This window comes from Phasianus colchicus, chromosome 10, assembly GCF_987193195.1.
Source record: "Phasianus colchicus chromosome 10, bPhaCol1.hap1.1, whole genome shotgun sequence".
Taxonomy (NCBI): Eukaryota; Metazoa; Chordata; class Aves; order Galliformes; family Phasianidae; genus Phasianus; species Phasianus colchicus.
The window spans coordinates 16,726,136-16,753,973 of record NC_143445.1 but is presented as its reverse complement, the minus strand read 5'-3'; the positions used below and the strand labels follow the sequence as shown (position 1 = coordinate 16,753,973).

Here is a 27,838-nt window from a genome sequence, read left to right as displayed (position 1 = left end):
GGCTTGCAGGCTGTGTCTCCCAGAGGGGCTTGGCCTAGCCTGAATGGTGCTGTATGACCCCAGAACTCAGCACAGTGAGATTGGCAGGTGGATACAAGAAAGCAGGGGACATTATGATCTCATATCCCTTAGCAGAGCCCAGCTGCCCTGCAGAGATGGCAGCCACCGCAGGAGGGAGCTGGATGTTGTGGGGAGAACAGGAGCATATCCCCCAGCTGCTGCCTCTCCCAGAGGCTGGTGTATGCTCCTCAGGCCAGTGCCACAGCAGGGGGAATAGGAAGACACAAACAATCCTTTAGAAAAATAGGTCTTTAATTTTAAAGCATTCACAGTCTGACAGGAGCAGGGCATGTGCCTCGTGCTCACAGGCATCACTGCTTTTGGCCTCTGTGAGCCACGTGATAGCCAAAGGCTTGTGGAAAAGGAGCCAACCCTTTCCCTGTGGCACCTTCCTGGGCACCCAGAGCACAGCTCACTGTCCTATAGGATTGCTCTGACCTCTTATCAGTGTTGAATCCTGTGTACAGCTTCATCAGGCCATGGGCTGGAGGTCTCTGCTTGCCCCAATCTCAGTCACATGAGTCCTTAGCCAGGTTGTGAAAGAAGAAGCGCAGCTTGCCCTGCACCAACTGTCGGTAGGTGAGGAAGATCTCAGTGACTTGAGTCTGCTCAATGGAGCGTGGGGAGCAGCCTGGCTCACAGGGCCCTTCCTGAGGGGCAAGAGTGAGATGAGGGGGTCACAAATGCCATCATGCCCAGCTGACACCTGCCCTGAAGGTGTCCTTGCTCACGTGATGAGGCCTCACCTCCCAGCCAAAGGTCTGCAGGAGCAGGAGAAAGGAGTTGGCATGTCGATAGAGCTGGCTCAGCTGCCCTGCTCCGCATTCCTGGCTCACCTGGCCCTGAGCCTCTGTCACAGCACCCACCAGCAGCACCAGGTTGCACAGGATCTCACGCCACTTGATCTCGTCCTGTGAAGCAGTGTGTGTGCTGACTCCACTGGCACAGGGCTGCAGGCCCATCGTTCCCATGCCCACCCTTGATATGGATGGATCCTCCACCTCATCTCCACACAATGTTCCTGTGCCACCAACTGTTCCTACAAGCTGCTTGTTCAGCTTGTTTGGTGACCGTATCCCTCTGCTTACCCAGGGGCTCCTTCGCAAGTCCCATGGGCACCCCAGCACCATCCTCCCAGCCCCTCTCACCGATTTGCTTTTCCACTGTCGCATGTTGAAGTCCACCAAAGGCAGAACCACAGGGCAGCTGAGTGCGGGTAGTGCCTGGCACTCGCTCTGTTGGGGGAGAAGAGTTGCTGTAGTGAGATGCCAGGAGTTGTTTCCAGCTCTGTCTTGCCAGCCCAGCCTGATACTGGGTTTTGGGAGGCATTGCTTCCTCACCACTCTCTTCTCCATGTCTTTGGCCTCCCCGATGTACTTCTGGATCAGTCTCTTGTCACAGACTGGCCCCATTGGCCTGGCGTGACACTCTTTGACGTGCAGGAGGAAAGATGTGAAGAGCAGTAGTCCTGGGAAAGAAGGGGATACCCGTGGGCACCTGGCCACCCTCCTCAGAGAGCCCCAGCTCAGGTAATGCCTACAGCAGCAACTGCTCTGCCTGGTCTGGTGGTGTCTGGGATTGCTTTGTAGTAGGGCACGAGGAGGTTTTGGGAGCTGAGAAGGATCTTGTCTCCCTCCTGTTCCTGGGGACATTATTCTGTCTGGGCAGAGCTGGGATTTCCCAGCATTGCAGAAGGGCTGGGGGAAAGTGACAAGCATCAGTGCTGGGTTTTAGGCTCAGCTCCAACCCGGGAAGCAGGCAGGGAGCTGAGCTGTGTTCCCTGTGCAGGCCCTCCTTTTGGGAGTTCGTGCCAGGAGCCGCTCTGACTGTCACGTGCATTTCGGGGAATCCCTGCCTGCAGCCTCCCGTCGTGCACGTCGGCTCCTCGCCACTGCAGCAGCCAAGGGCTCGCCTGTGCCTGGTGTCAGCCGGCAGCATGGGTGTGCTGCTGCCCCAGGTGCCTCTCAGCTGGCTTCTGAGCTCCATGCTAGTGACTGCCACCTCTGAGAGACCTTTATCCATCCACCTGTGTCCCTTCTTGCTACCACCTCGGCATTGCACTTGTCCCCAAAAGGATTGGGCAGAACCTGCTGCCCAAGGCTGGACACAGTGAGATGCCAAACTGGCAGTGGGCAGCTCCAACCAAACCAGAGGCACCCGTGGCGTTCACTTCTAATGTGTGGGGTGAGGGCTGTGCTCATGCCAAGAAGGCTGGGGCTGTGATTTGGTTTTCCACTGCCACAGCAATGCCCCTTCCCACTCGTGCCCGTCCCCTTTACCCCGCACTCACTGTTCAGCTCCATGCTCTGCTGGGGGCTTCAGCCCTGCATCCTCTGCCCTGGGGCCGGCGGCTGCTCCCCGGCTCCCGTCCCCCTTCCATGGAGGGCAGCTGTGGCGCGGGCCCCCCCCCGCAAGCCACCGGCCGGGATGGAGGACTGGGGGCTGGGAACACCCCTCGGGCAGCACAGCACGGCGCAGCACTCTGGCCCGGCCGCCGTGCCGAGGCAGCGTGATTTCCTGTTGTGTTGCTGCTGACCTTCGAGCAAAAGTGCTCCGGGGGCCCTGGGGGTGGCTTCCTGCCTCCAGCCGCTTCCTCCCTTGGCTCCGGGATCGGGAAGGGCGTCCTCGGGCACTCACCTGCCCCTCGCCCTGGGCGTGAGTGATCTGCAAGTGGGATATTGGTGCTTGGAATGGTGGCCGTGCCTATCTGTGGCACAATGGTGGTCCTGGAACGGCAGGATAGATGGTGTTGGTGGTGCTCTGAGCTGAGAGAGAGTAATGGGGTGTGGGGGTCAGGAAGCGGGTTTTTTTGGTAGAGAGCTTGGAGAGACCCCCAGGGGCAGGAGTGCACACATGCCCATGTGCACATCTGTACTCACGTGCACACCCACACCCCCACTTGCACCATAGCCCCACGCATGCGCACTGTGGATTGCATGCTCACGTGGCCCCTATGCACCCCACCATTCTGCAGCCCCCTGCATTCACACCCACACCCACTCAGGAGCTCTCAGACCTCATCCTCCTGCACACTACACACAGCATGCTCTCACGCGCTCCCATCCTGTCCCCGTGGCCAGCAGTTCCCGGCAGCCCCTGGCCAGGTAACAGCAACCGGAGTAAACACCTCGGCCCCACTGTGCCCATCCCATGTTCCCCTGGCCCCACAGCCATCAACCCACCTTGCAAGTAGTGGGGGATCCTGGTGGATTCTGGCAGCCCCATTCTGACTATGGGGACAGCGCTGGTGACGCAGTGCAGCACGGTTTGGCGGCAGCTGTGAGCACTGGGGTCAAACACCGCTGGGCTTCCCTGTATGGCCGTGTCCCGGCTCTGCGGACGTGACGGGCTGCAAACACGCCCCGCTGGCACCCTGGGACAGCTCTGTCCTCACTCCCAACCCTGATCCCTTCTCATGGTCCCCAGCATTATGCCCTGGTCCCCGTCCCTCTCTGGGCATATAGCCCCTCACAGTGCCGGGCTGGAGTTCTGCAGTACCCCATAGCCTTCATAATTAGGCAAAAAACTCATCAGGGAAATGGGGCAGCTGGTACGTGGCAGGATGCTTGCTGGATGCCAGCAGGCACCAGAGCACCGCAAGGTGCCTTTCACCCTAAAATGTTCCTTCCAGCAACGCCAGCAGGCAGCTTGCTGTTTTCCTGCTGGGAATCGCACTGCCAGGATGTGCTGTCCTGGGGGGGCACAGAGCTGTGCAGCTGGCCGGATCCCAGTGCTGTGTTTCCCACCTCTGCTTACAGGGTGCAAAGTGCCTGGAATCCTGCTGTGGCGAGCAGCCGTTCACACCCACTCCAACAAGTGCCAAGGGCAGCCGGAGGTGCCAGGCGGCGGGGGAGGACTGGGCAGGTGACACAGCTGCTGTCCCCAAGGGCCACCCAGGTGTCCCTAGTAGGCACCCCCAGGATGTTGCTGCAAAGCAGTGGGACACGGGAAACCAACGTGAGCTTTGCAGGCAGTGGGGGGGTGGAGGTGGGGGTGGGGGTTCCGAGCCCCCTTTGAAGCCCCCATAAAAGGGTCTGGCATAAAGGGAAGAGAAAGTCAAAGGAACAAAGAGCAGCTAATCCCGGAGTGAGCAAACAGCCCCGTTTGCTCAGGGCCCAGCTGGGCACAAAGAGGCTGGGGAACAAGGGACAGAGCTGGGGGTGCCAGCAGGATGCTGTGAGCAGGCCCTGTGCTCCCCTCACCCCACTACAGGCAAAGATCTCAACCCCCTCCGGTCCTGTTTTACATTTGCAAATTGTCAATAAACATCCGTGGGCAAACAGAGCTCTCTGTGCCCCACCATCCCACTCCCAGTAGCAGCCCAGGGAGGTGGTTGTGCTGCATAGGGCACCTGGGTGGGGGGCTGGCGTGGTTTGCCCATTCCCCATATTCCACAGGCCCTGCACAGGGTTTGTCTAGTAGGGGATTGCCAGGATAAACTGTGCTGTGCCCACAATGAGCATCAGCACTGCCATGGGCATGCCCAGAGCCGTGGCCAACCATCTGCACCAAATGCTGCCCCATCACACTCCTTGCCCACCCTGCTGCCCGCATGGGGGCACCAGGAGGGCACCTTCCTCCATCCCCTGGGGTGGTGAAGGGGTTAATGCCAGGCAGTCGAGCCGCAGGTGGGCGCAAGAATGAAATTCCTTCTCGCCGTCCCGCGAAGTCTGGGCACAAATATTTGCCTGCATGTCCGGTGGGGAGGGGTGGAGACCACCATCGATCGCTCTGGGAGCGTGCTAATTCCCATGCCAAACAGGGCCCCCCCATGGCCCATGTGCCCCTTGCCTTCTTCCCATAGGCATGAAGGGGATCTCTGTGGTCTTTAGGTGCCCTGTGATGGGTCACTGGGAGTGGGCACAGTGCCCCGAGCATAGCACATGAGGATGCTTTGGGGTCTCTGCCCACATCCTGCCCCCCCTCCGTCACAAGGCATGAAGGGACAGAGAGCCCCATCCATCCCCACCACGCTGAGAACACGCAGTCCCTAATAAACTCCATGTGTCTGGAGACGAAAAGCAGCCGCTCCCCCAGCTGCACCCCCTCATCCCATACCTGCCACCCCCAAACACCCTCCACCCCCAGGCCCCCCTTGCCTTCGTCTGGGGCGGCCCAGCCCTGCGAGCCGCCTGCCAGTTGTGCAAATATTGCCGGAACGGCTGCAATCCCCATGTCCAACGTGAATTATGAGATATTTCCACCCATTACGACAGCACCCCCCTCCCCGCCGTGTATGTGCGAGGCCGGGGGGGGGATTAGTCACGGGGCATGGCTTCGTTCTGCACAGAGCTTTGGGGAGGCTGTAGTGAGTGAGGTGAGGGGGGCTCTTTTTGGAGAGGGGGGTGTCCCTGTGGCTCCCCAGCTCTGGTTGGGTCCAGCCCCCATTACTCATGGCACGGGGTGCCAACGTGCCTGAAGGAGGATGGAGGCAGTGGGAAGGGGTTAGGGCGTGCGGTTTCGCTTCGACCCCATCCCTGGGGAGAAGAGGCTCCTTCCTGCCGCCCCGAGCCCGGCTCATGTTCAAAGCCTGAAGCAAACAGCAGCTAATAGGGATAGACAATAGGGAGCTGCGTGGGGCAGCAATGCTGGCACAGGCACCCCGAAGCCAGGCACGGCACCACTGGGCAGAGAGGGATGGTATGGTGGCCCCTCCGAGTGACCCCTTGTGGCCACATGGCCGCAGAGCCCACAGAGCCCACGCAGAGTCCACAGTGGAGCAGCATCATCAGTGTGCCCACCCTGTTGTGCTCCCGGCACCCCCATGCCGTGGGGCCGGGCACCTGCTTCAGCTTATGGGGTGGTACAGAGCGGCCGTGGCTGCCTGGCTCTGTCCCCATGCAGCTCCAGCTGCCCACAGCCGGCAGCCCTGTCCCGCTGGGGCTGTGCCGGCGCCAGGCCCGGCTGCAGGGAGCCTCAGAGCCGCCTTTGTGCCGGGAGCTCCCAGTGCATGTGCGGGCGCCGGGAACCAGCTGGCCGGCACCGGGACCCCTTCCCACCCCAAAAGCACAGAGACCCCTGGGGGGCACTTCCAAGACTTTCAGGGCCGTGTGGGACTGTGGGGTAGGGATGCCCATGTGCATCCTATCTCATCCCATGCCCATTTCCTCCCAACCCATGTGCTCCTGTTGTAGCAGTGACACCTCGGTACCCCCATGCCCTCCCCATGCCTCAGTGTCCCCTATGCCAAGGCCATGGCTCTCCCAGCTTTCCTTCCTTCCCGGGAAAGGGGAGGGAGCTTCCCCTGTTGCTTCCCCACATCCCCGCAGCTGAGCCAGGAGACTGTGACGAGCTCCGGGTGCGCGGAGCCAGCGGCAGATTCCTGGCACCGGCGGGGCGGCCGGCAGCCATCGCCCGCCTCCTCCTCCCCGCTCAGCCCTGCTCGCTCCCTGCCGTTCCCCCCAGGCAGCACCACGGTGGTGGGCACCAGGCGGTGACGCTGGCACGGCTCCGCAGCCCCCAGCCCTCCTCTGTCACCGGATCCCAGGCCAACAGGGACAACGGGAGAGAGGAGCAGGGACAGGTCGGTGGCACTGACGGGGTGGGCATGGGAATGGGGTGCCACACTGGTGGGCACAGCCCATTGCGAGCAGTTGGGTGTCGCGCATGGAATGTCCGTGGTGTCCCAGCCCTGGAGGTGCCAAGGGGTTGTCCCTATGGGGAAACCTGGCTACCCCTTGCCGGGGCTTGCTCATGCCAAGTGGGGTGGGGGGAGGGCACAGGGATGGGGCACCCTGGCAGCAGGGACACGGCGTCTGGGGTTGCAGCCCCCCCAGCCACTCGCTGTGCCGTGGAGAGGCCCAGGAGGAGCCTTCTGGGGAGGTAAGGGCCTGTTGTGCTCCAGCTGCGCCGTGTTTCCCTAGTTACACCGTGCAGCTGGCCGGCTGTTTGCACCGCCCGGAGTTGATTTTGGCAGCCCAGCGCTTCCCCCTCCTCCCCTGCACACCCGCCTGCCTTCTCACTGGTGGGGGGGACCCGGCACCTCCTTCCCTCCCTGCTGGTGGGGGAGACACGGGTGGTACACACCGCTCCCCCCTTCTTGTGCCCCGTGCCTCAGTTTCCACAGCTGGACCGTGCTCTCCCCAGGCCTTCCCATGGTGTCTGCTCCCTGCCCACCACCACTGCTGCCCTCAACAGTCTGGGCACATGTGGGTGAAGACCAGGATCCGTGCTGGGTGCTGCTCCCATACCCTCAGCCACGGCACCTCCCTGGGACCCCAGATCTTGTTCCCATGCTTGTGGGAATGGTCCTGTGGTCTGGGATTGCACTCTGCACTGGGATTTGGGGATGCCAAAGGCACATGTTGTGGGGTGCGTGAGTCTGATATCACAGGGTGCAGCACAGATTTGGGGGGACGCTGAGGGGAGATGTGCCCTTTGTCCCAAGTGTGACCCTATGGTGTGGGGGAAATGAGGACTTGCACGAGCCTTATGTCCTGGGGGAGTGTGGGGAGGGATGTGGATTGGGGTGTACTCATGGTGTCCAGTGCCCTGGAATACCCTAAGCCCCACAGAGGGGGGTGTGGTTGTGGGTTCTTCATTGCCCCAGTGAGTGTTCTGTGGATGTGAGGGTGTCCCCTGCATGCCAAGCTCATGAGGGTGCCCCACACCTTGACCAGGGCCATGTGGGTGAAAGCGTCCAGGGTTGCCATGTGAGTGGGAGCTTCATACCCGAGGTACCCCATGTCTGGGAGGGGACCAAGGATGGGTTCAGGAGGGGTCCCAGGGATGCTCCATGCCAAGGGGTCCCCATGGTGCTTCACAGATGGGGGTCTCCCTAGCATACCCATGGGCGGAGGTACCCTATTCTCCCAGAGCAGGGGCTCAGTGGCTGGGGGGGTCCCTATGCCCGGTGGGCCGGGACCCGTTGGAGGGGGGGGGAACTCGGATCGCGGCGGGGGCGCGTCCCCCCGGCCGACCGCTGCCTGCGCCTCATTAGCGGCCCTTTGTTTGCACAGGACTCGCAGCTCCCGCTTGCCCATGCCGCCGCCTATAAAGCGGGGCCGGGGCCGGCGGCCGGGCAGAGGCGGTGGCAGCGGAGGCGGCAGGCAGCGCCCGGCCCCCCCTCCCCGCCCCCGGCCGCCCGGTTCCCCCGGTTCCCCGGCACCATGCGCACCGCCCTGCTGCTGCTCGCCCTGCTCGCCCTGCCCGCCCGCACCGCCCGCCCCAAGCTCGCCCTGCCCATCCGGCCCGACAGCGAGCCGCTGCCCCCCGGGGGGGCGGCAGGTAGGACCCCCTCTCTGCACCCCTTTCCCTTCGATCCCCCTTTCCGTGCACCCCCGCTGCATGCAACCCTTTTTCTTCCAACCCGTGCACCCTCTTTTCCTGCATCCCCGCTGTGCAGCCCTTTCATGCCCCCAACTCCGTGCCCCCCCCTCGCCTGCCCGTGCCGCCGTTCAGTCCCAATAACCGGGTCCGTACCCGACGGGGCGGTGCCGGACGCTGTCCGCTCCATCGGGGCTGCGGCAGGGGGGTGCCCGCGGCCCGGAGGTGACTTTTTTCTTGGGGGGTGTTCCGATGATGGGGTGGGGGTTCATCTGCAGGTTGTGCCTTCGGGGGGCATTTCTATGCGCTGGAGGAGACGTGGCACCCCGACCTGGGGGAGCCCTTCGGGGTGATGCGCTGCGTGATCTGCCATTGCGAGACGGTGAGTGCCCTCCTCCCTCCCCTCCGCCAGGAGAGGGGACCCCCCCCACATGAGGCCCTGCTGGGGACGGGGATCACCCCTTCATTCAGTACCCCCACCCCGAGGGAAAGGGCAGCGGAGATTCCTCCAGCCGGCCCTACACCTGAGTGCCCTCCAGCAGCGGAGGGTTAAAGGCTCGTGCTTCATTCTCCTTCCTCCCCTCCTCGGGACAGCCCTCTCCCTCCAGCAGCCCCCGGAGGCCAGGCCGGGGCTGGAGGGGCCACGCACAGCTGGGCAGGGGAGTGGGGGCCGGGATTTGGCTGCCATACAAACAGCTGGGGGCTGTGCAAGGTGTGTGGGGCCCAAGGGTTGTGCAGATGGGCTGAGGGGATCAGGGCTGTGCCAGGGGAGCACTGGTACCCACCGCTGTGCCATCTGCTGGGGCTGGGTTTGGGAATAGCCATATCTGTGGCACAGTTTGGCACTCACCACCTCAGCAGAGGAATCGACGAGGGAAACCAGTGGGGAAAGTGAACTGCAAGAACATGAAGCAGGACTGCCCTGTTCCCACCTGCCCTCGTGCTACACTGTTGCCCGGGCACTGCTGCCACACCTGTCCCAAATGTGAGCATGGTGCTATCACCCACTGCTGGGATCAGCCTGGGGACACTGGGCACCCCCGTGGAGGGGTGCCTTAGTGTCAGGGTTACCTGTGGCACAACCATCTCCCCGCTGTGCTCCCCATGCCAGCCTTGCCAGAACCCCTGGAGAAGAGCTCCGAGCCACCTTTCGACACCTTTGAGTACTTCCAGGACAAGGAGGATGAGCTGGACAAGCCGTACAACGACCGCTCCTACCTCAGCTCCGAGGGTTTGGCACGCGACGATGCCCGCACAGGTGAGCTCAGGCAGGGAGAGCAGCACAGGGCATCCCCATGCTCCTATAGTAATCACTGTCACCCCCCATAGAATTCGTGGCCCTGCTGACGAGCGGCCCTGAGCCATGGCACCCCACATCCAGTGCGGTGGCCAAGGCTCGCTTCACCTTGCTGCGCTCCTACCTGCTCTTCTCCATCAGCTACGAGCGGTGAGCACAGCCTGAAACCCTAAAACCTGGTGATGTGATGCTGCTCGTGCCTCAGTTTCTCCTCTACATGCCTTCGGTGCTATCACAGCATTGTGTGGGTGGGGTGTGATTTTAGGAGGGGGGCTGTGGGTGCGGTGGGATACAGGCTCTGTGCCACCCAATGGCCCAGCTCATGGGCACCACCATGGGACTCTACATCCATGCCCTCCCCGGGTGCCCACTGTCCGTCTCTCTCTCCCTCTCTCCTTCCCGCACGGGTTGCTTCTGCTCTTCCTCACTTCCAGGCCCCTTTGCATAGTAAAGTGGTGACTAATTTCCAGCTCCAACCAGGGGGAGCCAAACAGAGCTGAAAATGCTCCTAATTTACAGCCAGGCTGAGCGCTCAGCTCCCTGCCGTCCTTCCCAAATGTGCACCCCCCCACACACGGTGCCAACCTGGGGACCCCTGGGCACAAATGCCAGCTGGCACCCTGCTCCGTGTCCCTCATTCCCCGGGCACTGCATGGGGCCGGTGCCAGGGGAGGGGATCCCTGTTCAACCCTCCGGTGCCCGCAGGCTGGGACGGCCGAGCCGGGTGCGTTTCAGCGACCCCGAGGGCACCGTGCTGTTTGAGCATCCAGTACAGAAGAGTGCAGCCCCTGAGGAAGGCATGGTGAGAGGATTGGGGAGGGCAGGGTGAGGGGCACGGCACACCAGTGTCGGCACCCCATGCCCAGCCCTGCTGTACCCACAGCTCTGTGGGATGTGGAGGACGGTGTCCAAAGCCAACATACAGCTGCTGCGTGCGGAGCAGCTCCGCGTGTCCCTCATCACCCGTGCACAGCCCTCTGGAGAGGTGCATGGGCACATCCTCAAGCACCGCGCGCTCTTTGCAGGTAAGATCCCCCCCAAGTACTCCCCAGCCTGAGGGGGATTCCCTTTGGGGTGCCCCTCATGTCCCTCTCCCTGCACAGAGACATTTGGTGCTATCCTGACCTCATCAGACCCTGCACATCTCGGGGCCGGGGGCATGGCCATGCTGACACTGAGTGATACTGAGAACAACCTACACTTCATCCTCATGGCCCGTGGGCTGCTGGAGCCGAGTGCTGGGGGTGAGGGCAGGCATGGGCTGCTGCAGGGCATGGCATCACCGGGGGAGGCTCAGGGGATGCGTGGTGTGCAATTGGCTTAGGATGCATGGGGTCAGGATGGGTGTGTGCAGGGGGGTTTGGGTTGTGTATTTGGGGCGCAGTGTGTGTGGGGGTACAGTGGGCTGGGACTGCATGGGGGTGGGTGGGAGGTTGTGGTGGGGGGTTGTGCAAGGATTTGGGACTGCAGAGAGGTGGGTTTGGGGAGCAGTGGGCACAGCCCCATGCCCAGCCACCCCTTGCAGCCTCAACTCCTCTGCCATGCTCAGAGTCCCCCTGGGTACCGCTGCGGGTCCGCATCCTGCACCAGGGCCAGACGCTGCGTGAGGTCCATGCCAACATCACTATGGAGGTACAGCCATCCCCATCCCCATTGCCCTGAGTATTCCAGCATCTCCCTCACCAGTGCCTGTACCCCCAGGATCCCGACTTCGCAGAAGTGCTGAGTGACCTGTCCACCCATGAGCTGCAGTGGTTGGCACAGGGGCAGCTCCGCATCATGGCTGACACCGAGGGCCAGCACCCGCGCCAGCTGGAGGGCACCATTACTGCCCGCCGCAGCTGTGACAGTGAGCAGGGCACAGCGGGGTGTGGGAGTGGCATTGCCCCCACCCTGTCCTCACCCTTTTCTCTGCTCTCTGTGCCTGAGTGCAGCCATCCAAAGTGTGCTGTGCGGTGCAGATGCATTGCAGCCCACCAAGACAGGGGCGGTGGGCTCAGCCAAGCTGGCGCTGCATGAGAACGGCACGCTGGAGTACCAGGTAATGGGGACAGGCATGGCACCGGGCACAGAACTGCACCCTGCTGGTCACTCTATTGCTGCCTGTCCATGCCCTGCCTGCAGGTGCGGGTGGTGGGCACAGCCAGCGAGGTGGTGGGGGTCACACTGGAGACCAAACCGCGGCGGAAGAACAAGAGGAACGTCCTCTTTGACATGACACCCAGCTATAGGGACGGGCTGGTGAGTGCTGGTGACACGGCACAAGGTTGGCACAGGCACAAGTGGGCAAAATCCCATATGTGTGTTCTCCCCCCCTCCATGCCAGGCTCAGGGAGTGTGGCACAGCCCCAGCGCCCGCGATGCACACATGCTGCTGCAGAATGAGCTTTTCCTCAACGTGGCCACCAAGGACTGGGTAGAGGGCGAGCTGAGGGGCCAGGTCATCTCCCTGCCCTATAGTGGGCTCTTGGCCCGCTACACAGGTACATGGGGGGAAGGGGGGAGGTGGCAGGGAGCAGTGGTGCAGTCTTTCACCCATCACCTCCCACCGCCCCTCTCTGTGTGCAGAGATGCCGGTGCCATTGGCGGGGCAGCTGGTGTCACCCTCAGTGAGCAGCGGGGCTGGGGGCCACGCATGGCTGTCGCTGGATGAGCACTGCCACCTGCACTACGAGATTGTGGTGGCAGGGCTGGGCCGCCCAGCTGATGGCACAGTCAGCGCCCAGCTGCACGGTGTGGCTGAGCTGGGCGAGATGGGCTCTCGGCCTCACCTGCACAAGCGGATGCTCAAGGGGTTCTATGGCACTGAGGTGAGGAGAGCGCACAGCAGCTACACCACAGTGTCGCCATAGGTCTTGGGACAGTCCCCACATCCCCTTGTCCCCCTCACCCTGCAGGCTCAGGGGGTGGTGAAGGACCTGGACGCTGAGCTGCTGCAGCACCTAGCACAGGGCACTGCGTTCCTGCAAGTCAGCACCAAAGCACACCCACGTGGGGAGATGCGGGGATGGGTATGTGGTCCTGACACATCCCCAGGGCTTGGCAGTGGGAAGGGCACAGTATGGGGACACATGTGCCCATAGCTATGTGCTCCACCCACCATGGTGCCATGGTGCCACCAGCCATGAGCACACCCAAGCAGGATGCCCAGTGGGGTGCCCATGGTGCCAACCCACTGCTGCCTTCCAGGTGCACATCCCCAACCGCTGCCTGGCAGGAGGGGCCCGCCTGTCCACCGGGGGGGCTGAGCTCTCAGAGGGCCCCAAAAGCAGGGATGTAGAACAGCTGAAAAAGGACCCCAACTCCTGCTTCTTCGAGGGGCAGCACCGTGCACACGGCACCCGCTGGGCACCTGACTACGACAAGAAGTGCTCCATCTGCAGCTGCCAGGTATGGGGTTATAGGGGTGATCTGGGGGTGGATCCACTGATGATGGATCCTTCAATGAGCAATGTGCCTGCTGTTCCCAGAAGCGCACAGTGATCTGCGATCCCATCCTGTGCCAGCCCCTCAACTGTACCCGCCAGGTGCACCCTGAGGAGCTGTGCTGCCCCGTCTGTGAAGGTGTGGGGGCACAAGGAGCTCCTGGGGGAGTGTGGGGCAGAAAGAGGGGTGTGGGCAGCATCTCTATGGGTACAAGGTGGGGGTCCCACTCTGGTACCCTGAGCATGCCCTCCCTGATCCCTGTAGAGAAGAAGATGGAGCAGGAGGAGCTGAAGCTGGAACGGGCACGGGACAGCAGTGAGGGTGAGTCCCCTGGGCACAGGCTGAGGGCACCACAGCTGTCACATGGATGCTGTGCCCACCTCCTCCACTTTCAGGCTGCTACTTTGATGGGGACAAGACATGGCGAGGCTCTGGCACCCGCTGGCACCCCGTCGTGCCACCCTTTGGCCTCATCAAATGTGCCATCTGCACCTGCAAGGTGAGTTTTGGGGGTCTCAAAGCAGGGGAGCTCCAGTGCCCCCCCCAAGCCCTGTGCATGCTCCCCACAGGGCACCACGGGGGAAGTGCACTGCGAGAAGGTGCAGTGCCCACGCCTCACCTGTGCCAACCCTGTGCGCGTCAGCCCCTCTGACTGCTGCAAGCAGTGCCCAGGTACGTACACCCTGCTCCCCCCTTGTCTACTGTTCCTCCCACACCCTTTGGGCATGCAGTCTCCCTGTGCCCTCTCCACAGCCCCTGAGAAAAGCGTCCCTGAGCTGACCGATGGCATGCAGGCAGACGGACCTCGTGCATGCCGCTTTGGGCGCCGCTGGTACCTCAACAATGAGAGCTGGCACCCCTCGGTGCCACCCTTTGGGGAGATGAAGTGCATCCTGTGCTGGTGTGTGGTGAGTGTGCTGGGAATGCGGAGATGCCCTTTGCCACCTCAAGTGCTCTGGGGACAGGTGGGCAAAGAGCTGGGCTGGCAGTGCAGGTGCCCCTGTGTCCCAGCCCTGCTTGTGCCCTACAGTCAGGAGAGACACACTGCCAGCGCCAGGAGTGTCCGCCAGATGCCTGTGCCAGCCCCAGCAGGAGGGACAACCCCTGCTGTGCCAAGTGTCGCGGTGAGTGGGTGCTGCTGAACTCGGGCACCCATCAGCACACTGCATTTCTGCACCCCTTCGGGGACAGGGACACACCTGCACACCCTCCATGCCTTCATTTCACCCCATTTCCCTCCCGCAGCCCTGGATACACCCCCAGAAAAGATGCACGAAGCCACAGCAGAGTCATGGAGCCACTGAGCAGTGAGCGCAACTTGAGAGCGCAGTGATGCCGGATGGCCCTACAGAGCCCCATCGCCCTCCCCCTAGGGCTGGGCACGGGGCACAGAGGAGCAGGGATGGGGAAGGCACCCCCTCTGGGCACAGCTGCAGTGCTGAGCCACCCTAGTAGCCAGCAGCAGGGCTGGGGGAACCAGGGCACTCTGCACTCCCACTCACGAGCTCCTGGCTGGTGGGTGCAGCAGGCATCGTGCCCGCTTTGTACATATTGTAAAATCCCTCTCACCCCCGTCTCACTGTGCCCACCCCAGCTCGTTTGGACTTGGTGTGTAATTTATAGGGACGGGGGTCCCAAGTGTATTTATTAAAGACAAAGATATTGCCCACTGCTCTCCTCTGTATCACACATTCATGGGTGCTGGTGCTGCTGGGTTTGGAGACATGCAGGTCATGTGGCTGGGGACATGGGGTCTTGGAGGCATGGGGATTCTACATGGAATGGAGGGCTGTAGGATGGCACCAGAGCAGGGCTGGGGTGGCCCTAATCAGTGCCCATGGTTGAAGATGTGATGCCAGAGTGGGTACAGTGCTCTGAGCCCAGCACCCCCATTATGGCAGAGGTGCCAGGGTTGGGACCTAAGCCAGGGAAAGTAACGCTGGGCTCTGCTGGGATGGCACTGGATGTATTGGCACAATGATGCTAGGCAGCATTAGTATATACTGGGACACTGGGTTGTACTGGTTCTTGTCTTGACACCAGGGACTGGCACCAGAGCATTAGGAGGATGGCATGGTGACATTTAGGGTGGGCATGAAGCTTGACAGTTGCTGAAGTCCCAGCCCCTGTGCATGTGCCCATTTCGTGCCATGGCCAGCAGGGTGGCAGCGCTGGTGGTGACCTTGCGGCCAGTGGCCCACTGGCAGCAACACTTGTGTCCTGGCACAGGGCTCCTTCCGGATGCGTGGGGCAGTGCCAGGAGCTGACGCATGAGGAGGGGACTCAGTGCCCAGGGAAACAATAAGTGGGGAGTTCATGTATCGCCTGCCCGCCGCAAACTGGTTCACGGCCGGCGATGAACCCTCCCAGGCTGGTGCAGGGCAAACCCCAGCCTTGTCCCTGGCCATTGTCACCCACCCTTGGGGGTGCCAACGTCAAAGCGGAGGGTGGCACCTGGGCAGCGCAAACCAGCTGGTTCCTGGTCCCACACCATCAGCCCAGCAGTGCCACAGTTCAATCTTCACCGAGCGTGCCATGCTGTGCCAGCAGGGAGAGGACAAGCTCAGTCCTTCCAACTGCCCCAGTTGCTCCTGAGCCCTTTGAGGTGGTGAGATGGAGATGCCAGCAGCCCCGGAGGGAGAGCAGCCGCTGTGCCATGCTGGAGTGCTTCGCCCCAGGAGTACCGGTGCCAAGCTGTGCTCCTGCGTCCTGGCCGAGAGGACTGAGTCTCTGCTACCCGGCAGTGAAGAGTGTGGTCTGGGCACCCATTCTGATGCTGACAGTGCCACGGTAAGGGCGTTCTTCAGGCACCTCCGATGGGTCCTCACGGTGCTGGGGTGTCCACAACCTGTGTGCACCCCCGGTTTCCGTTTTCTTGATGGCGGTGCCAAGACATTGGGCGCTCCTCTCCCCAACCCTGACCCTACGGCTGGGCGTGGGCACGGTGCTCTCTGCTCAAACCCCAAACCCTAAAACAAGGCTGCTGCCAGACCCCACCAGGTGCCCGTGGACGGAAACACGTTTCCCCAGGGCCACCGCGGCCAGAGGGCTGTGAGCCATCCCCGCCCCCCGTCCCTTCGGTCCGTGCCCGGCTGCCCGGTGCCGGTGCCGGTGCCGGGTGCCGCCGTCGGAGCGGCGGAGGCGGAGCGCGGCCAGACCCTCCCCCGGGCAGTGCCCCGGGTCCGCCCCGCACGGCCCCGGGCGGAGCTGCTGCCGCCGCGGGCACCGGCACCGGCACGGCCAGGAGTACCGGGAGCACCGGGAGCGCCATGGCCTCCGCCGAGAGCGCGGAGCAGCGGGCGCTACAATACGAGCAGACCCTGGTGAGTGCCGTCGGGACTGGGCACCGGGAGCACGGGGCACAGCGGGGGGCACCGGGGACTGCAGCACGTCTCGGGGAGAGGGGCGGTTTTGGGGTGATACTCCCCCTCCAGGAGCTCTGTGAAGGGGCAGCGCCCGTGACGCCTGCTCCATCCCACCGTGTCCTCCGAGCCTTGGGGGCTGTCTCCATGTGGGGACCTCTGGGGGAGCCCCACAGCCCCACAGCAACAGGGAAATCCATCAGAGCCCCCAGCCCCGAGGTGGGACCCTCGGGCACACCTCTCCCCAGCAGCATGCCCTCAGCTCAGAGCGGCATGACCCCCACAAGTATCCCACACCACCCAGGCACCCTTTACCCTCCATGCTATGCCCGGCCCCAGCTTTCTGTCCCCAAGATAGCATATCTCCCCCGCCTGCAACCTTAGCCCCATGTTTACAACTGTCACCTTCAGGGCCTCCCTGCTGGCATCTCGGGGTGTCCTCCCTCCCTGCTGTGCCCACAGCCCCTCCGTTGCCCACAGCCCTCTGACACTGTGGGCAAAGGTACTTCTCCATGGTCTCTGTTTGGGCCGGTGCCCGGTGCAGCTCAGTAAACGGGTACTTTGCCCTGGCAAAGGCCTTCAGGCAGGGCAGGGAAGGGGCTGAGCACTGCTGGGCACCCGCGGCTGTAGGGTTTGCGTAGCCTTGAGCAGGGCATGCCCAGCCAGCACATGGCACCATGGCCCTGTGTGCCAGGTGCCCTCTGCATCTTCTTCCCAAGCACTTACTGCAGGAGGGCAGAGGCACAAGGTTGGCACTGGGGCAGCCCTGTGGTGCCAGCAGACTTTGCCCTCCCCACCTGCGGGCAGGGAGGTACCCACACCTCGGGGTGCCCATCCCCGTGGCCTCGGGGCTCCTGAAGCCGCCCACGTGGGCGAGGCTGGGTATGGGCACCCATCCCGCAGCCTCGTGCTTGGCTTCCAAAAGCCACCCCCGTGCCAAGCAGGAGGGCGGGTGCCCTCCCCAGTGCCACCAGCTCCTGCCAGGCTCGGACTCCAGCCACGGTCTGCATGGGGCAGGTGCCCGTGGGAACCACCTGGTGCTAAGGGTGCCTGGGGTCCCTGCTACCCCCTGTGCCACCCATGTGCCTGGGGACCAAAGGGCCTCCAGTGAGGAAGATTAAGCTTGACAAACTGCCCTTGTTCACCGTGGAGCCGATTAGATCCCAGCTAAGACGGGCAGCGTGACACAGACCCCCCCGGCCTCTCCATCTGCCCAAGAGCTGGGGTCCCTGCTCCCCATGTTCCCCACCTTTAAAACTCCCCATGAGCACATTCTGGGCAGATGTCAACTGGCACCGTGAGCCAAAGCTGCGAGCACTGCTGCCACGGTGCTCAGTGCCCCATCTACTGTGGGATAGGGTGGCTTGGGGACACTGCAGTGCCGATGCCAGCAGCCACCCCACACACCACATCAGCCAGGCACAGCAGGCACCACTGCCTGGCACAGCCCAGGGACACGGCACGGGAGACCAGTCCCAAAATACAGACCTTGCCCCGTGCCCATGTCCCTGCTTGCCCCCCACCAGCCCCCCCGCCCCGTGCCCGCTCCCTGCCTGCCCGGCACTGTGATTGTTCAGCTGCTTCGCGGCAGAGGCCGGAGTCCCGGGGCTGTTTGTGTTTCAAAAGGCCTTTGTGGAAAAATAACCCGAGAGGGAGGAGGAGGAGGAGGAGGAGGAGGAAGGCAGAATGGACTGCTGGCCCTCACTGACAGCTGGGCTCTGCTATGGGGCGCCTCATTCCCGGTCTGTTGGTTTGCAGCATGGTGTGGCACAGCCCCTTTCCTCATTTAAGCAGGGTTGGTGCGTTTGGGGGCTAATGGGGTTATAACCCCCCCCCACCAGGTTGGACCCCTTCCAGCTATAGGGGCATCCTGCTGGGGACCCATGGGCAGCATGCCAGCCCCCAAGGCAGGGGGTACAGGGGACTCTCAGCCTGGGGTGCCCCCATCCTGAACAAGGGGAGCTATAGGGCTGGGGGAAGGCAAGGACTTGGCAGAGCAGCAGAACTCCTGGGGTGCGGAGCCGTTTGTTCTTCCAGAGGAAACAAGCTTTGCCCGAAGGGAGCCTTTGAACGCCAAACGCCGTGCAGGGCTGGGGTCCTCCTCTGGCACGCGATGCTGAATGCAGCCCCCGAGGAGGCTGAGCTGTAGCCCACAGCACATTTCCATAGGGCTGTGCCCAAGTTTTGGGGTTGCTGATGGACATGGCTGTGCCCGCCCCTCCCAGGGCCAAACCTAACTCAGGTATCAGACAGCAGAGAATCCACCCGGCGCCACACTGGCTGCATTCTGCTCCTGGCCAGAGGGATCTGGGCAATGCCCCACGAGAAATTCACCTTTATGCCATCCCCGCTTGAGTCGGCACGTGCCAAGCACAGTGCCCACCCGTGCCATGGCCCCTCCGCCGGGCACTGTGCCGGGATAGGGGCTGTGGGGCGGCCACGTGCAGCTCAGCGGGCGGGCATGCATCAGCATGGGGCTCACGTCGCCCCAACGTGGGAGCTTGGCAAGGGCCCCTATGGCCCTGAAGCCTCCCTTTGTGCCCAGCCAACCTCTGGCGCTTGGCATTCAGGTCATGGCGGGGGGAGCGAGGCGGAAACCAAGCAACCAAGCCCTTGGCAGTGCCCGCAGTGCGGGACCAGTGCCCCCAGCTCAGCAGGGAGGATGGACACAATGAGCACAGGGGGCAGTGCCAGGGGCCAGGACACGTGCCGTATGCCACCCGAGTGGGCACAGTGTCCCTATGTGCCTCGCACCCTAAATCTCCATACCCCCTTTTTTGTGGGGCTGAGAGTGCACCCTGCCCTATGCTGCTCTCATGGGCTCGGCTTGGAACATATGTGCCCACTCTGGGGGGATCCCAGCCCATGTAACAGCACCAAAAGGAGGCACAATCCCCAATATTGGGCCTCAGAGAAGCTCCCTGCCAGCCTGGCTGTGTTCCTGACACCGGATGCCCTCACCCACCCACCGCAGCCCAACCCATGGCTGGAGCACCTGGGCAGGGCTGGGGACTGGTACCAGTGGGGCCAGGCACTGTGCTGGGTGCGTGGGCGAAACAATTGCTATTGATCCCCACCCCGGCGCTGGCACCGTGTCCACTGCTTCTCTGCCTCAGTTTCCCCACCTGCAGCCCAGAGGCCTGTGCCACCCCCCTGATTCCCCTTCCCACTCCTTTCTCCCCCAGATGTATGGCCGCTACACACAGGACCTGGGCACTTTCGCCAAGGATGAGGCAGCCCGGCTGCGGCTGAAACAGGAGCACGAGGACAGTGGCACCCCACGGCCACGCCGCCCCTCTGAGCTGCTGGAGTACAGCCAGGGACGCTGTGCCCCCTGCTGTGGTAAGGGTGATGGGGACGTATCGGGGGGGACACCGACCCCCTGGCACTGTGGCCAGGCAGCTACATGCTCTTCTGGGCACCACTGCCCGCCCAGCTGCCGCCACTGCGGGTAGGGTTTCTCCTGCTGTCATGGGACACTGGCGCCGAGGACAATGCCACCTGCGGGGACACAATGGCCCAAAATAACCGGACGGCAGCAGTAGGGACGGGGCCCTCTGGCAGCTCCGCTTGGGGCCGTGCCAAGGGGCAGCACTCGGGCGTGTTGTGCTGTGCTGCTCTGCCCATCCCCAGCACTAAGGCTGTGCTGTGCCTGCAGGCTGTGCCGTGCGGTGCCAGAGGTTCTTCATCGCCAGGGTGGGCGAGGACTGGGTTTTCCTCATCCTCCTGGGGTTGGTCATGGCACTGGTGAGCTGGGCCATGGACTTTGCCATCGCCACCTGCCTCCAAGGTGAGTGGGCAGTGGTGGGTGATGGGCATCCCAGGGCAATGGCACATCCCCTGCTGCCCGCAACTCGCTGTGCCCATAGCTCAGAAGTGGATGTATGGGGGCCTGGACACCAATGTGATGCTGCAGTATCTGGCCTGGGTCACCTACCCTACTGTGCTCATCACCTTCTCAGCTGGCTTCACCCAGATCCTTGCTCCACAGGCTGTAGGTAAGTTGCATACGCCCAAGTGGGGTCTCCCCTCCCTTGGGCTGTGGGTTGTGAACAATCTGGGTGACCTAGACAATGAGGCTGGGGTCTTTATAAGGTCTCATGGGGGTGTGGGACTGAGGTCCCTGCAGGGCTGTGGGTTGGGGTGTCCCATCATGGTCTGGGGATGTTCCCAGGGGTCCCACCTGCACTGTGAGAAAGGCTTCACATGGGTCCCTATGACAGTGTATTAGGAAGCACCCCAAGACTACAGAATGGGGGCTTCCTCCATGGCTGTGGGTCAGGACTATCTCCATGCTGCCAGGCTCAGGGATCCCTGAGATGAAGACTATCCTGTGGGGTGTTGTCCTGAAGGAGTATCTTACCTTGAAGACCTTCGTGGCCAAGGTGATTGGGCTGACGTGTGCCCTGGGTAGCGGCATGCCCCTGGGCAAGGAGGTGAGGGCACTTCCCATGGCTGGAGCAGGCAGCAGGCTGGGTGGGGAGCACCGACCTCAGCCTCCACTGCTGTCCCCACAGGGTCCCTTTGTCCATATTGCCAGCATGTGTGCAGCTCTGCTCAGCCGCTTCCTCTCCTTCTTTGGGGGTATCTATGAGGTGAGTTGGTATGGATAGCACCTGGGGAGCTCCAGCAGTGCTGGGACTGATTCAGCCTGTGCTCACCTGCAGAACGAGGCGAGGAACACCGAAATGCTTGCAGCTGCCTGTGCTGTCGGTGTCGGCTGCTGCTTCGCTGCCCCCATTGGAGGTAGGGACCCCCCAGCCCATAACCCTTGCTCTCAGAGAGGCCAGCAGGATCCCACCCAGAGTACCAGGCAGAGGACAGGGACCCACCTGGGTGGGTACAGCAGAGGCAGCACCACTAGTTGGGGTGCCCACAGGGCAGAGGATAAAGGGAGAAGCAGGCACCATCCTCCTAGAGGTGTAACATCTCATCTCGTCCTCTCCCCCACTGCACTGCGCTGCACTCCAGGGAGCTCCCCGCTCTGGCCCTGCTGAGCCCTGCCCATAGGTTTGTGCTGTCTGACTTTTTCCTTGTCCTGTGTGTGCTGAGCTGCCCCATCCATCCATCTGTCCATCCATGTCTGTGTGACCCAGCGCCATCTGTCTCCCCTTACCCTATGACTTCCCACATCCCTGCACTGCCCTCTCGCTCGCACAGACAGCTGTGCACTTTGCTGAAGAAGCCCCGAATTGCAGCATGGCCATGGGGCTCTGGGTGGGCAGCATGCCAGGCACCTGGGCTCTGCCTACCTTTCTCCTCTCTCCCCTCTCGTCCTTCCTGCCACTGTCAGGCGTGCTGTTCAGCATCGAGGTCACCTCCACCTTCTTTGCTGTCCGCAACTATTGGCGTGGTTTCTTCGCTGCCACCTTCAGCGCCTTCATCTTCCGCGTGCTGGCTGTCTGGATCAAAGATGAAGGTACCCCCGTGGGGTGGGAGGCTGGGAACACCAGGGTCCCCACACCCAGCTCCGCTCACACCCACTGTGCCCCCAGAGACCATCACAGCGCTCTTCAAAACCCGCTTCCGTCTCGACTTCCCCTTTGACCTGCAGGAACTGCCTGCCTTTGCTGTCATCGGGTGAGTGTGTCTGCCCCATTCCACGTCCCCATCCCACATCCATGTGGTGGACATGAGCACTCAGCCTCGACCTCTGCCCAGGATCGCCAGCGGTTTCGGTGGTGCTCTCTTTGTTTACCTCAATCGCAAGATTGTGCAGTGCATGCGCCGACAGAAGACCATCAATCGCTTCTTGATGAAGAAGTAGGTGCCCAGTGGTCCTTACCATCATGGGAGCAACTGTCCCCTCTGGGATGGCAGGGATGGGATTGCACCGGTGTCACCAACTCCATGCCACCCTGCCAGGCGCTTGCTGTTCCCTGCCCTGGTGACACTTCTCATCTCCACGTTGACCTTCCCACCTGGCTTTGGGCAGTTCATGGCTGGACAGGTAGCTATGGTGTGGTTATGGGGCAGTGCATTCGTCCCTTGGGTCACCAGCACCCAGCTCAGCCTCATGTGTCCCCAGCTCACCCAGAAGGACACGCTGGTGACGTTGTTCGACAACCGGACGTGGGCCAAGCAGGAGCCCAGTGATGAATTTGAGTACATGGGCATCCTGGAGGCCTGGCGACATCCCCGCTCCAACGTCTTCATCACCCTCGTTGTCTTCATCCTCATGAAGGTGGGTACATCCTCTTGTGCGCCACCAGCGAGGTGCTGGATAGGAGCCACCAAGGTGCTCCTGGGAGACAGTGGGTGGCTGCTCCTGCGGCCACCAAGGTGGTGGCTGGGTGCCACGAATATGTTGTCAAGGAGATCTTGGCAGAGAGCCGTTGGGGTGCCACCAGAGAGTGCTGGCGGGGTGCCCCTGGCATGGTGCCATGCCAGCTTCCTGCTCTAGGGCTGGTGCTGGAGGAGAGCCAGCCCAAGGGGATGGCAATTAACATGTGCTCATATCCCCCATGCAGTTCTGGATGTCAGCCCTGGCTACCACCATCCCAGTACCCTGCGGGGCTTTCATGCCGGTCTTCGTCATTGGTGAGGGACAGGGTCACCTGATGTCTCCTGGTGGAGGGACATGGTGCAGGGGTAGGAATGGGGTTGGGACCTGGAAGAGGCCCATGGCCTCTACAGTCTCCCTCTGCGGATAGGAGCAGCCTTTGGGCGGCTGGTCGGGGAGAGCATGGCAGCCTGGTTCCCTGATGGCATCCACACCGACAGCAACACCTACCGCATTGTGCCAGGGGGCTACGCCGTGGTGGGTAAGCACTGCACCCTTCCCATCCCCATCCCATCCCGTCCCATCCCATCTATTTCCATCCCTACTTGATCCTTCCCATCCCACTCCCTGAGAGCTGCTGGTGTCCCCGGGTGACTCCCATCAATGGGGTTGTCCTGAGGATGCCCCTAGGGTGTGGGACACAGCCCCATGGGACAGCTGCCCATGTCTCCTTGGGCTGGCAGGGGCGGCCGCGCTGTCGGGTGCTGTTACCCACACTGTGTCCACTGCCGTCATCGTCTTTGAGCTGACGGGGCAAATCTCTCACATCCTGCCCGTCATGATTGCTGTCATCCTGGCCAACGCGGTGGCCCAGAGCCTCCAGCCCTCCCTCTACGACAGCATCATCCGCATCAAGAAGCTGCCCTACCTCCCCGAGCTGGGCTGGGGGCACCACGAGTGAGTGTCCCCACATCCCCAACCACAAGTGCTGTGTGGCAACGTGCTGAGGGCATTTCCCCGGGCAGGAAGTACAACATGCGGGTGGAGGACATCATGGTGCGGGATGTCCCCTACGTCTCTCTCAACTGCAAGTACCGGGACCTGCAGCACGTGCTGCAGAGCACCAAGATGAAGAGCTTGGCGCTGGTGGATTCAGCAGGTAAGAGGCACATGGAAGCTTCTCCATCTTGTCCGCAATGTCCCTGCAGCGCTGTCCCCTCCAACGTGTCCCCTCTTGGTCACAGAGTCCATGATCCTGCTGGGTTCCATTGAAAGGGCACAGGTGGGGGCCCTGCTGGGCCATCAGCTCCATCCCCAGCGCCGGCTCCAGGCCCTGCGGCAGAAGGCGTGGGCGAGCGCCGATGATGGGCGCCGGTTTTCCGAAGCCAGCGTCTGCTTCCAGGTGAGGGACGGCCCCCGGAACCCCCCTTCAAGGATCTTTTCTCCCTGACCCCATCCCTTCCCTCCCACAGATCAGCACTGAAGCTTCCTCCTTCACTCCCACACGCAGCGGATCCCGCAAGCCCCTAAAGCCAGCATTGAAGCGGGTGCCCAGCGTCCCTGCTGACAGCCCCCCAGGTGACTTAGCACCCCACAGCCCCCTTGGGAGCCCCCTGCCCCACGCTGACCTCTCTGCTTCCTGCAGCCAGTGCCACCGACAGCTCCAGCATTGCCCTCAAGAGCCTCTTCTGTGCCAACAGTGCTGCAGAGCCTGCTGAGGTGAGCACCCATCCCTGCTTGTCCCTCACTACTCCATCCCTTCCCATCCTTCTCCATCCCTTCTCCAGGCCCTTCCTGTCCCTATTTAACCCCTCCCATCCTGCCCACCATCTCTCTCCCCTGCCTGACCCTGCCTGTCCCTTTCCACCCATAATTGACCCTTTCCATCCCATTCCCATTCCCATTCCCATTCCCATTCCCATCCCATTCCATCCCATCCCATCCCATCCCATCCCATCCCATTCCCATCCCATCCCATCCCATCCCATCCCATCCCATCCCATCCCATCCCATCCCATCCCATCCCTACTTGATCCTTTCTGTCCCAGTCTCATCCCCAGTTGACCCTGCCTGTCTCTGTTTGCCCCTGCCCATCCCATCCCATCCCTATTTAACTTTTCTCATCCCATCGCATCCAACTCCATCCCATTCCTACTTGACCCTTCCCTTCCCATCCCATATCCATCCCAACCCCATCCCATCCCTATTTGCCCTATCCCATCCCATCCCATCCCATCCCATCCCATCCCATCCCATCCCATCCCATCCTGTCTCTGCTTGTCCCAGCCCGGCCCCCCGCCATGCCATGCCCCCTAACACCATCTCTCCCGCATGGTGCCAGGCGCAGGGCCAGGCCCCTCGCAAGGCCAAGCACGTCCGCATTTCCGTCACGGTAAGCTGCAGCAAATGGCAGCCTGGGCAAAGCTGCTCTCAGCCAATTGGAGGCCAGCCTGAATCCTCTCAACCAATCACGGCCTGGCACGATTCCACTTGGCCAACCACGTTTGGTCTGTGTTTGCGTAGACAATCTCAGATGCGTCCCGATTCCCGCTTGGCCAATCAGGGTGTGGGAACTTTCAATCCCAAATCTGCTCGGCCAATCTTAGCATGGATTCTCTCAGCCAATTGCAGCAATCGAATTTCCCCCACTTTCTTCCACCAATCACAACCCAGGCTTCATTCTCTCCACCAATCACAATGCCCAGTCACATTATCCCATATAACCCCATTGCGCACACCTGGCATGGTGTCACCCCAACTCTCCCACAGGAGGACCTGGACCTGGGGGACAGGATGACGCCGGCAGAGGTGAGCCCAGGCCGGGGGATTGCCTTTGGGGCTGTGCCATGGATATGAATCCCACAGCATGCTCCCTGTGCCCCAGATCCTGGACTGGGAAGAGCAGCAGCTGGAGCAGAATGTGGACTTCAGCAGCGCCCAGATTGACCCCGCACCCTTCCAGCTGGTGGAGCGCACCTCTCTGCACAAGGTGGGCCCCTGCTGCGTCCCCCCACCCCAGTTCCCCACTGCGTACCCCACCGAGCCCCCTGTTTTCCTACAGACCCACACCATCTTCTCACTACTGGGCTTGGACCATGCATACGTCACCAGCATCGGGCGCCTGGTGGGCATGGTGTCCCTCAAGGAGGTGAGGATGGAGGGCAGAGCACAGGGATAGGGACACCCTGTTTGCCCACTGATGACACTGGGGTTCCCCACAGCTGCGCAAAGCCATCGAAGGCTCACTGACTGCCAAGGGGGTGAAGGTGTTGCCACCGCTCGCCAGCTTCCGCCGCAGCAGCACCAGTGCGGGTGAGCTGGACACCACCGACCTGCGCCAGCTCTGGGACCGCCACCAGCACCACCCCATGCCCCGCGAGGCCGGCCCTGATGATGGGGACACCAGCAAGTGACGGTGACACCAGACCCCTACCCTGTGTCAGGGGTGCTGCGGGGGCACCCTATGGGGGACATGGGCATCCTCCTTTCAGTGCCATGGGGTGGCCAGGTGCCTCCCCAACCTGCCCATGCCCTGGGGCTCCCCCTGTTGCTACCTCTGCCCCCTCCCAGCCTCATTGCCTCCCAGCACAGCCACAGCCCCTGTGGGCACCCCGGTGTCCCTAAGCATTGGGTCGAGGGACATGGGGACAAGAGAGGTCATTGCCGCCTCCCCAGTGCCTCGGTGCCAAAAATGGGGACCCTGCAACCCCTCCCCTGTGCATTCCCCTGTGTAAATACAGAGATTTTTATATTAATTTAATTAAAGGACTTTATAAACAGCCACCTTGCCAGAGCATGGAGGTGTGCAGGGGACACTGAGCCCCGGGGCACCATCACCATTACTGTCCCCGTGCTGTCCCTGCACTCAGTGTTGCCTCACTGCGGTACAGCGGCTGCGACATCTCACCGGGACGGGCACCGGCACGGCGCCGGGCGGTGATGAGCAGCATGCCAGCATCGGTCAGGACACAGCTCACCGACAGCGGGTCCGTGTCCTCAGGCAGCCGGCACTTGTGGGTGAAAGTGTCGCACACCGTGCCGTCCTCTGCCACCTGCATGGCACAGTGGCATAAAATGGTCATGTGTGGTGGGCAGGCAGCAGCCTGCTTCCCAGTTAGCCTGGTACAAGTGATGGTATTTGGGGAGGGAGGAAGGGGTCCTCACCTTCTCAGCCCAGATGGCAACGTGGCCGTTGGAGGTGGTCACCACAATGTCAGGAGGATCGAACTGGCTGACGTCAGCCACCACCTGGTAGGTGTCACCCTGCACCTGCACCCATGTGCCCAGGGTGTAGGGGCACACGGTACCTGGGGAACCTGCAGGGATCAGGAATAGGGCTGTGGAGCACAACATGCAGGGAGTGGGGGGTGAGGGGGAACTGGGGGTTGAGATCACTGGGGGAACTTCAGGGAGAAGTGAGGTATGGGAAGGGAGAATGGGGTGGCCTGAGGACAGGGGGACACATAGGGGATGGCCAGAAAAGTCTGGGGAAAGAAGGCTGGGGGGGGGCGGTGTTACAGTGAGGGCTCTGGAAGGGCAAATGGGAGCATCTGGGTCACCTTGAGGTGCACATGGGCTGGGGGGCCATAAGGGCATCCAGGAAGATTGGGGTTGGGGGGGAAAGAGGCATGGGGGTGTCTGGGGGCACTGGGAGGCTCTGTAAGATTTAGGGAGAGGAGAACAGGGGAGGACACCGTGAGCCCGGCGACCCTGGGAAGCCCTTGAAGGGACTCACCTGGGGGGGTGGGAGGGGACATGCAGGACAGTCCATGGGGCACTCAGGTTGGCAGTGCCTGAGGCACAGGGCAGCAGGCTGCATTTTGGGGTCCCCCATCCCAAACCCCATACCTGGATACCCGAAGGTGTCGTAGTGATACCGCTCCCCCTCAAAGTGGGGCTCGCCGGCACCCAGTCCCTGGCTGTAGGTGCTGATGTGCTCAGCACGGTATGTAGCAGCTGAGCTGAGCGATGCCATGTCACCGTGCCACTGCCACCGCCCAACCTGTCCCCAGTACCCCACACAGGGCAGGGGGATGGCCGGGCGCCTGCTGCCACATGCCCATAATTAGCCTGGTAGCCTGGCCAGGAATGCAAGATAACAGCCGAGGCCTCTCTATCACCCTATGGGGGGACATGCAGGAGACGCTGCTGTCACCGCCATCCTGCCACCCCACCAGGGCCCCTCTCCTGCAAGGAGACACAGCT

At 62.2% G+C, this 27,838-nt stretch overlaps 4 protein-coding genes across 24 annotated transcripts; 2 read left to right on the top strand and 2 right to left on the bottom strand.

The window, feature by feature from the left end:
- Positions 1-294: 294 nt before the first annotated feature.
- On the bottom strand, positions 295-3,741 carry THPO (thrombopoietin). Of its 10 annotated transcripts, none has more exons than XM_090147516.1 (5): positions 3,243-3,731; positions 1,401-2,786; positions 1,209-1,295; positions 807-971; positions 295-710 (listed from the first exon to the last, which is right to left on the bottom strand). In XM_090147516.1, exons 2-5 carry the CDS (start codon positions 1,776-1,778, stop codon positions 570-572), a joined length of 771 nt encoding a protein of 256 aa, XP_090003642.1. In that variant the 5' UTR covers positions 1,779-2,786; positions 3,243-3,731; the 3' UTR covers positions 295-569. The 10 variants fall into 10 exon arrangements, with proteins under 10 accessions (XP_090003642.1, XP_090003643.1, XP_090003639.1 ...); XM_090147517.1 differs by lacking the exon at positions 3,243-3,731 and having other exon boundaries at positions 1,401-1,528; positions 2,351-2,390; XM_090147513.1 differs by having other exon boundaries at positions 807-1,528; positions 2,351-2,786; positions 3,243-3,739.
- Positions 3,742-6,077: 2,336 nt separating this feature from the next.
- CHRD (chordin) lies at positions 6,078-14,739 on the top strand. Of its 9 annotated transcripts, none has more exons than XM_090147498.1 (24): positions 6,078-6,583; positions 7,147-7,371; positions 8,019-8,286; positions 8,604-8,707; positions 9,184-9,310; positions 9,437-9,583; positions 9,655-9,772; positions 10,328-10,424; positions 10,506-10,647; positions 10,756-10,866; positions 11,148-11,254; positions 11,324-11,471; positions 11,557-11,663; positions 11,747-11,863; positions 11,949-12,105; positions 12,191-12,432; positions 12,520-12,633; positions 12,812-13,012; positions 13,093-13,186; positions 13,313-13,369; positions 13,444-13,547; positions 13,618-13,956; positions 14,079-14,172; positions 14,294-14,739. In XM_090147498.1, exons 1-24 carry the CDS (start codon positions 6,227-6,229, stop codon positions 14,350-14,352), a joined length of 3,636 nt encoding a protein of 1,211 aa, XP_090003624.1. In that variant the 5' UTR covers positions 6,078-6,226; the 3' UTR covers positions 14,353-14,739. The 9 variants fall into 9 exon arrangements, with proteins under 9 accessions (XP_090003624.1, XP_090003623.1, XP_090003629.1 ...); XM_090147497.1 differs by having other exon boundaries at positions 6,080-6,583; positions 9,187-9,310; positions 10,726-10,866; XM_090147496.1 differs by having other exon boundaries at positions 6,082-6,583; positions 10,726-10,866.
- A 619-nt stretch (positions 14,740-15,358) lies between these two features.
- CLCN2 (chloride voltage-gated channel 2) lies at positions 15,359-26,388 on the top strand. Of its 4 annotated transcripts, none has more exons than XM_031603742.2 (24): positions 15,359-15,838; positions 19,596-19,752; positions 20,069-20,200; positions 20,280-20,408; positions 20,713-20,846; positions 20,928-21,005; positions 21,078-21,156; positions 21,704-21,829; positions 21,906-21,990; positions 22,072-22,173; positions 22,276-22,360; positions 22,439-22,594; positions 22,881-22,950; positions 23,064-23,174; positions 23,377-23,590; positions 23,659-23,792; positions 23,878-24,035; positions 24,106-24,211; positions 24,279-24,352; positions 24,975-25,025; positions 25,403-25,441; positions 25,518-25,622; positions 25,695-25,781; positions 25,855-26,388. In XM_031603742.2, exons 1-24 carry the CDS (start codon positions 15,662-15,664, stop codon positions 26,044-26,046), a joined length of 2,781 nt encoding a protein of 926 aa, XP_031459602.2. In that variant the 5' UTR covers positions 15,359-15,661; the 3' UTR covers positions 26,047-26,388. The 4 variants fall into 4 exon arrangements, with proteins under 4 accessions (XP_031459602.2, XP_090003630.1, XP_090003631.1 ...); XM_090147505.1 differs by lacking the exon at positions 15,359-15,838 and adding an exon at positions 16,228-16,371 and having other exon boundaries at positions 25,855-26,384; XM_090147504.1 differs by lacking the exon at positions 24,975-25,025.
- On the bottom strand, positions 26,389-27,665 carry LOC116235518 (heat shock protein beta-7-like). The gene is made up of 3 exons (XM_031603734.2): positions 27,482-27,665; positions 26,798-26,949; positions 26,389-26,685 (listed from the first exon to the last, which is right to left on the bottom strand). The coding sequence occupies exons 1-3, from the start codon at positions 27,606-27,608 to the stop codon at positions 26,473-26,475; spliced, it is 492 nt and encodes a 163-aa protein (XP_031459594.2). The 5' UTR covers positions 27,609-27,665; the 3' UTR covers positions 26,389-26,472.
- Positions 27,666-27,838: the final 173 nt, after the last annotated feature.

What these genes read in the sequence shown, in the direction of transcription:
- THPO (XM_090147509.1), bottom strand. Translation starts at nt 1,778, where the DNA reads ATGCTTGTCACTTTCCCCCAGCCCTTCTGCAATGCTGGGAAATCCCAG. An exon ending in TGCAGACCTTTGGCTGGGAG is followed by an intron (nt 711 to 806) that starts GTGAGGCCTCAT and finishes CTTGCCCCTCAG; the next exon opens with GAAGGGCCCTGTGAGCCAGG.
- CHRD (XM_090147496.1), top strand. Translation starts at nt 6,227, where the DNA reads ATGCCTCAGTGTCCCCTATGCCAAGGCCATGGCTCTCCCAGCTTTCCT. An exon ending in CTGCCACACCTGTCCCAAAT is followed by an intron (nt 9,311 to 9,436) that starts GTGAGCATGGTG and finishes TCCCCATGCCAG; the next exon opens with CCTTGCCAGAACCCCTGGAG. An exon ending in GCTGGAGCCGAGTGCTGGGG is followed by an intron (nt 10,867 to 11,147) that starts GTGAGGGCAGGC and finishes CACCCCTTGCAG; the next exon opens with CCTCAACTCCTCTGCCATGC.
- CLCN2 (XM_031603742.2), top strand. Translation starts at nt 15,662, where the DNA reads ATGGAGATGCCAGCAGCCCCGGAGGGAGAGCAGCCGCTGTGCCATGCT. An exon ending in CTTCGCTGCCCCCATTGGAG is followed by an intron (nt 21,157 to 21,703) that starts GTAGGGACCCCC and finishes TGCCACTGTCAG; the next exon opens with GCGTGCTGTTCAGCATCGAG. An exon ending in ACAGGATGACGCCGGCAGAG is followed by an intron (nt 25,442 to 25,517) that starts GTGAGCCCAGGC and finishes CCTGTGCCCCAG; the next exon opens with ATCCTGGACTGGGAAGAGCA.
- LOC116235518 (XM_031603734.2), bottom strand. Translation starts at nt 27,608, where the DNA reads ATGGCATCGCTCAGCTCAGCTGCTACATACCGTGCTGAGCACATCAGC. An exon ending in CGACACCTTCGGGTATCCAG is followed by an intron (nt 26,950 to 27,481) that starts GTATGGGGTTTG and finishes TGATCCCTGCAG; the next exon opens with GTTCCCCAGGTACCGTGTGC. An exon ending in TTGCCATCTGGGCTGAGAAG is followed by an intron (nt 26,686 to 26,797) that starts GTGAGGACCCCT and finishes TGTGCCATGCAG; the next exon opens with GTGGCAGAGGACGGCACGGT.